The sequence below is a fragment of the Gracilinanus agilis genome, chromosome 1, assembly GCF_016433145.1.
Source record: "Gracilinanus agilis isolate LMUSP501 chromosome 1, AgileGrace, whole genome shotgun sequence".
NCBI classification, from domain to species: Eukaryota; Metazoa; Chordata; class Mammalia; order Didelphimorphia; family Didelphidae; genus Gracilinanus; species Gracilinanus agilis.
This window is the reverse complement of record NC_058130.1, coordinates 769,368,786-769,376,215: the sequence shown is the minus strand read 5'-3', so window position 1 is coordinate 769,376,215 and position 7,430 is coordinate 769,368,786. Positions and strand designations below refer to the sequence as shown.

Here is a 7,430-nt window from a genome sequence, read left to right as displayed (position 1 = left end):
AGAGAGAGAGAGAGAGAAAGAGAGAGAGAGAAAGAGAGAGAGAGAGAGAGAGAGAGAGAGGAGAGAGAGAGAGAGAGAGAGAGAAGGAGGGAAGGAGGGAGAGAGGGAGGGAAGGAGGAGAAAAGAAAGAAAAGGAAGGAAGAAAAGAAACTGAGGCAGAGAATGGTTGCCCAAGGTTACCCAGTGACTAAATATCGGAGGCAGGATTTGAATCTAGGTCCCGAGACCCCAGAACAACTTCCATAACACTCGGCTGGCTTTAAGTTCACTCCTCTGTCCCCTGGACCTTGCCCCCTTGCTTAGAAAATAAAATAAAAATAAAATGGAGCAGTGGAAAGACAGCTGGGGTTGTGGTCAGAGGACCTAAGCTGGTTGTATCCTGGCTCTGTACCTTATCAAGCCCTGTACAACATAGGGCAAGTCATACAGTCTCTTTTTGACTCAGTTTCCTGTCTGTGCAAAATGAAATTGGATGAGGCCATCTCTTTCTAAGCTCTCTCTCCTATCCTAGTATTTGTTCAACCCTCCCGTGCTAGGCTCCACCACATCGTGGAGGGAATCTTCACAATCATCTGGTCCAAATCTCTCCTTTTCTTTTCGGGGAAACTGAGCCCCAGGGAGGGTGAGTGCAAACACCAGCTAACTAGCAGGGTGGGGGCCCGGGTCTTCTGTTCAGAGGCAGAGTGATCCCCATTGTATCCCTTTGCCTTGGAGCCCATGCTCAGAGATCCAGGTTCCAGTTCTCTGCTTGATGAATAATAACAATAGTTATGACCATGATAATGGTGTTGATGATGATGCCTCCTGATATTTAAGTGCAAAATTTTTGCAGCAAGGTGGCTCAGTGGATAGGGTGCTAGGCTTGGGGTCAGGAAGACCTGAGTTCAAATCTTGCCACAGACACAAGTTGTGTGCCCCCAAACGAGTCGCTTAATGCTGTTGCTTTAGAGGCAGCGAGGTGGCCCAGTGGACAGGTCACCAGGACTGGAGTCAGGAAGACTCCTCTTCCTGAGTTCAAATCTGGCCCCAGATACTTACCAGGTAGATGACCTGGGCAAGTCCCTTTATCCTGTTTGCCTCCGTTTCTTCATCTGTCAAATGAGCTGGAGAAGGACATGGCCAACTGCTCCAGTATCTTTGCCAAGAAAACCCAAATGGGGACGTGAAGAGTCAGACACGACTGAATAGCAACAAAACTGCTTTTCAGTGGCTGATCTCATTTTGTAGAGTCATAGATTTAGAGTTTAAAAGCCATTTTATGAATGCAAAAACTGAGGCCCACAGACACTAAGTGAGTAGCCCAGGGGCGTAGAGCTAATAAGTGGCAGAGGTGGGATTTGAACCTGGGACACGCCAAATCCATCCCCCTTTCTTTACACCGTATCGTCATACTGATTTGGGCCTCACCGTAGCCTTGTGAGGGAGCTCCTAAGGCGGGATGGTCCCCATTTTATAGATGGTGAAGCAGAGGTTCAAAGACTGGCCAGTGGTCACCCAGGAAGGGTCTGGAGGCAGAATTCGAGCTCAGGTCCCCGCATGGCCTCTCTGACAGGAGGCTTTCCCCCCTTTCCCTCCCTTGCCTTCCCCTTGCAGAACACGCTTGTTCTCCATCGGGGTGTCTCTGTGCCTGCTCTCACTGTGCCCTTCTTTCTTCCCAGCACGATGCCATCTTTGGAATCCTTAACAAAGTGAAGCCTTCCTACCAGTCCTGCGCCGACTGCATGTACTCCACGCCGAGGGCCGCCCCAGAGACCTTCGGGGAGCAGTGCGAGCCGCTCGGCGCCCCCGCCATCTGCACCCAGCCCTCTCTTCTGCCCCATCTTACGCCCTCCCCTGCGGACCAAGCAGTGGGCAAGTCCCCGGGCCCCGGGGAGAGCTCTGCCGGCCCGCTCCCGGCCCCTTTTGGCAGGCCGGACACCAGCAGCAGCAGCAGGTCTGCCGTGGAGCCCCCAGGAGGCCTCTTGGAGCCTCCCAAGGACCCTCAGAAAGTCCTGGCCAAGTCCTTGGCCCTCCTGAAGAACTCTCACTGCGACAAGAGCCTCCCTGGCCTGGAGGCCGACAGAGAAGATGCAGCGTCCAAGAAGGAGGCCAAGGCCACCAAGGACCTGCGGCTCCTGCTGTTCAACAAAGAGCTGGCCAAGCCCACGACCACCAGCTACCTGATGCAGCACCAGGAGTCCATCATCCAGCTGCAGAAGGCAGGCTTGGTCCGCAAACACACCAAAGAGTTGGAGCGGCTGAAGGGGATCCCCGCCGAGGCCGCGTCCTCCCTCCGGGATGGCCCCGCCGGCAGCAGGCTGGAAGCCAGCATCCCCGAGGAGGGCCAAGAGCTGGTCCCCCCCCAGGGTGGGGCATGCCCCTTGGCGTCCCCTCCATCCCCTGGCGAGGCGGGGGGGGACTCGGAGAAGTTGGAGGCCGCCCTCCCTCTGGAAGGGGCCTCCCAGAAGAGCTCTGGGCCTTCCTTCCTCTGCCGGATGGACCACACCAGCAGCTTCTCAAAAGATTTTCTCAAGACCATCTGCTACACTCCCACCTCTTCTTCCATGAGCTCCAACCTGACCCGAAGCTCCAGCAGCGACAGCATCCACAGCGTACGAGGGAAGCCGGGCCTGGTCAAGCAGCGGACCCAGGAGATCGAGACTCGCCTCCGGCTGGCCGGCTTGACCGTCTCCTCCCCGCTGAAACGCTCCCACTCCCTGGCCAAGCTCGGGAGTCTCAACTTCTCCTCCGAGGATCTGTCCAGTGAAGCAGACGTCTCAACCATTGTGGACTCGCAGGACGCCAAGCTAGGCGAGCCTACCTTGGCCCAGGAGCCCCGCTCCAAGCCCCCCGTGACCTCGAAGTTGTCAGGGAAGCCAGGCCTGGGAAACTTGACGGGGGCCCTGTGGACAGGCAGAAGCTGACCCAGACTTTTATTCGCCTCCCTCCCCGCCCCCTGACTCGTATTATCACGTGCCCCCTCCTGTTCCTCCTGGTCAGCCCCTGACATCTCAGTTTATCACCGGAAACCGAAATTATTTTCACATTCCTCTCCCTCTCTCAGGTGGTAGCTGAAGGGCCGAGTAGGGGAGCCCATCATGAACAAGAAAATATTCAATCGAAACCAAATGGTCCGGAGGATCCAGGAATTTCCTACAGGTCACACAGCCAAAATAGCCAGGCTGCCCATCTGCAGGGTCATGGGCTTAGAGAAGCAAAGCGCTCGTCAGTGCCCGCTGGGTTCCGGAGCCTGCCGAAATCGGGGTGATCCCATCGCGGCGGCCACAGGGAGCCCCACCTCACTTGGGCTCTCGTGGGCACACTCTCCTAGGGCGACATCATTTCTACCTCTGTTACTGCAGGCTTTCTGTTGTTTGGGGTTTTGTTTCCATTTGGGGTTTTTGTTCTTTTAAAAAAAAACCAAACCAAACAAAAACAAAATTCTGATTCCTCCCAAGGCTCGTCTTTGAGAACGACGTCATGTCAGAAGAGCTCTTCCCCAAAAGGGTGGTTTTTCTGGTACCCCAAATCACGTTAGAGACGCAACCTCTGTGTGACCACAATTCAGAGTGGTGGGTGATGGTCAGTCAGGCTCTGGGGAGACTGTGGAGCTCTATCATGGATGGAGGGTGCAAAGGTGAAGGATCCCACCATCTGGTCTTTCCTGAATTCTCTTCTTAGGGATCTCAGTATCTTGGCTTTTCATGTTTTAAAAACTCTAGTGTCTGTGGGCAGGCCGGCCCTAGGCTTTCTCAGTCACCCTGCTGTGGTTCCTTCATGGAGGCCTTAAGGAAACAGCACCCTCAGGAAAGGGGCCAGCTCTCCCCGATGTATCCCATATCACCCTCCAGGAGGGTTTCCATCCTTCCTGATAGGTCTGCAAGGGCAGAAAAGGGAGGAAGGGACCAGACAGCTGTTTAGTGCTTGCCCTGGGCCAGACACTGAGCTAAGTACTTTAGAAATATTCTCTCATTGGTCTTGACACCACAGGTCCTTTGGGGCACCCAGAATTCCCTTCTGCCTGCCTGGGGCCATTTCTTCTTTACCAACAGCTCAGGGTCAATAGTTTCCATCTATTTCCCATATCAGGAAGAGGGAGAGAGAGATGGAGGTCACTGTGGGGCCCTGGTTCTGATTGTTTCTTTTCTAAGATGGGTCATTTTAAAATTTTCTGTGATTCCTGAGCAACCACACAAGGACTCCTTGTAAAATGAAAGATGGAATTAGTGATCCCTCTGGTCCTGAGGTCCATTGGGCTCCGGCTTCTGTATTCTGGGTTCCCCTCCAGATCCGATATTCTGTGCTGTTCCCGCTCTAAATCTGGTCTTCCCTTATTCCAAGGCCCCTTCTAGTTAAGGTCATGGAATCTTGGGGCTGGAGCTGGAAGGAACCATAGTGCTCATCGAGGCCAACCCTCCAGTTTACAGACAAGGATGTCACATCTCTAATCAGATGGCTTGGCTAAGGGCAAACTGGTGGCTTGTGGGCACACTGGGGTCTAGAAACAAGTCCTCAGACTGTAGTCTACTGGCCAGTGGCTAGAATCTGAGGAGTCTGATTGGAAAGCCCTGACACCCCCTATTCTGAACCCCCTCCCAGCCCCAACACCCCCTGTTCTAAGCTTCCTCACAGCTCTGACACCCCCTGTTCTAAGGTCCCTTCCAGCCCTGATACCCCCTGTTCTAAGCCCGGACGCCCCCTGTTCTGAGCTCCCTCCTAGCTCTGACATCCCCTGTTCTACTGTTCTAAGGTTTCTCCCAGCTCAGACCTTCCTGTTCTAAGGCCCCTTTTAGCTCTGACATTCTAACTGGCTTTTCACGTTCTCTAATTCTGAGTTCTCCCTCAGTGCCCCCCAACCCTGGCTCTAGAACTGTTCTGCTTCTTTTTGCTTTCTAACATCCCACTAAAAATGGAGGAAGAACCATTTTGCAGAGATGGATCTGGCTCAGGATGGGGGTTAGGAGGGGAGGGAGAGCACAGATTAGAATTGAGGGACTTCAGAACCAAGATCCAAAGGATCATGGGCAGAGCAGGGGTGCTCTTCAGCAATCAAGTCTTATCAGGAAAGCAGGCTCCAAGGGTTAGGCCCAAGGAAGGCCACCAGTAATCCTCAGAGGAGCGAGCTATTAAGAGACCTTGGCTGGAGAGCTTCCCCCAAGGGCCACAGCCCTTAAATTGTCCAGCCCAGCTCAGCCCACTCCCCTCTTAAGAAAACACCCTTTTTTAGAAATACCTTTTGCCCTTTATCTTTCCCACCCCTGGCTGGTTCCTGCCCCTCTACCCCCTCCTCAGACTTTTCACCCATCATCCTGACTTTGGGTTGGAGAGACCACAGGGTGAGTGAAGGGAGAGCCTGGCCCGGAGTTTTTCCAAAATCACATTTTTGCTCTGGGTCAGGAATTTGGAAACTTTCATGAGATGAAGGAGATCAGAGAACCTGGGAGATGTCTCATCCTCGAGGGAGGCACCTGCCCATCCTGCCCATCCAAGGCTTCTGATCCCAGCCCTGCCATACATAGGATGCAAAAGAAACCAGTTTGGATTCACCAGCAGTTACCAGATTTTTAAAAACAAATTCCCATACCTTAAGTTAATAACCCCCAAACAAGGGACAGTTAGGTGGTTCAGTGAATAGAGCACCCGGCATGGAGATGGGAAGTCCTGGGTTCAAATGTGGCCTCAGATACATCTTAGCCATGAAGCCCTGGACAAATCATTAGAACCAATACTTGGTATCAAACAGAAGGGGAGGATTTTTTTTTTAATTATTCCCAACTAGATAAATGTAGAGATCTAAAAACTCTGGATTTTGGAGTCTCCATTTTGCCTTTTATTCCCTGGTATGACTTGTCTTTTTTAATCCATATCGTCTCTCTTAGAATGTTTACTAAGTATTGGTTCTAAGGCAGAAGAGCAATAAGGGCTAGGATTGGGATTAAGTGACTTATCCAGGGTCACACAACTGGGACATCTCTCAGGTCAGACTTGAACCCAGGACCTCCCATCTCTGAGCCTGGCTCTATCCTCTGAGCCCACCTAGCTGCCCTCCCTGTATGACTTCCCTTTCCGTGTAAACATTCTCTACTACATCTCCTAAATCTCTTCAAGTCCTTGATCTCCAACCCCTGTGCTTCTTCCAATACCATGATTCTTTCTAACTTTCTATTATTCTTTTTCTGTTCTATTTTAGATCAGCACAAACTACTAGAAAATATCTAGTCTGGCCAGAAATCATTGTGGGGTAGGGTTAGCCATAGCAGGAAGACTTGAATTCTTCAATTTGACAAGACCTTCCCTCCAGCCCCATCTTATTCATTTTGAAACCCTTTCTGTCTTATTAACAACTCCAAGACAGAAGAGCAAAAGCTAGGCAAATGGGGTTAAATGACTTCTCCAGGGTCACCCAACTAGGAAGTATCTGAGACTACATTTGAATGCAGGGCCTCCTGTCTCTCCCCTGAACCACCCAGCTCCTCCACACCACCCTGTTATTTTGAAAACATATATTCTACTTTCCCCACCGAAATCGCCCACTCTCCCTTATTTCTGGTCCCTATTACTGTTTTCATCAATTCAGGGAACTCCAAGCACAGAAATGCTTTTCCACTGGCAACTATGCAAGTCTAAGTCTTGGAGAGAATTGCCTTGAGTATTGAGAAGGGAAATGGCTGGCCCATCAGGATGACTCAAGCTCCGATCTTGTGCCTCCAAATCTGGCCCTCCACTCGCTGTACCATACCCCTGTGAAATCCCCGCGGTTTTTTTCTCCATCAGCCAAAAAAAAAAAAATCAGCCTTTTCTCAGAGAATAATCCTGCTTTTGCCAAATTACTTCTCATGCTAGAATGATTTTCATGTTAAAATAGTATCTTTTTTTTTTAACCCTGTAAGTTAAGTTTTTACAACCCTTATCTTCCATCTTAGGATCAATATTGTGTATCGTTTCCAAGGTAGGAGAACGGTAAGGACTAGGCAATGGGGATCAAGTGACTTGCCCAAGATCACACAGCTAGGAGATGTCTGAGGTCAGATTTGAACCCAGGAGCTCCCATCTCTAGGCTTGGCTCTCCATCCACTGAGCCACCGAGCTGCCCCCTAAAATCCCTAAAAAGGGGGTGATAGAAAACTTGTTTTAGACTAGTATCCATCCGTGTGAGTTACTTTCCCAAAGGTTTCATCGTAGGAACTACACCGCTTTCTTCATGCTGTTAGAGAGAAAAAGAGAGAGAGCTGTTACCTCCCGGTCCCTCTGCTCTGGGCAGACATCTCAGTCCATTGGGAGACATACAACACCTCAAGGAAATTGGCGAGCCTGGTTCCGTGCTAGAGGGGAAGCCTAACACCGCATACACTCAGGTCTGCCTGCTCAGAGCAAAGAAAGAGAAGGGGAGCCTGGTTAGCATTAACAGGGCAGAGATTAGCTGCTGACCTGGGCAAATAGCATTATCTCCA

The 7,430-nt window shown here is 51.2% G+C and overlaps 1 protein-coding gene across 1 annotated transcript in view; it reads left to right on the top strand.

Annotated features, from left to right (window-relative positions):
* SSH1 (slingshot protein phosphatase 1) overlaps positions 1 to 3,597 on the top strand; it is a 43,791-nt gene extending 40,194 nt beyond the window's left edge. Inside the window, exon 14 of the mRNA XM_044685459.1 lies at positions 1,659 to 3,597. Coding sequence (XP_044541394.1) covers positions 1,659 to 2,903 — 1,245 coding nt within the window. The 3' untranslated portion in view covers positions 2,904 to 3,597. The remainder of the gene's footprint in view (positions 1 to 1,658) is intronic.
* Positions 3,598 to 7,430: the final 3,833 nt, after the last annotated feature.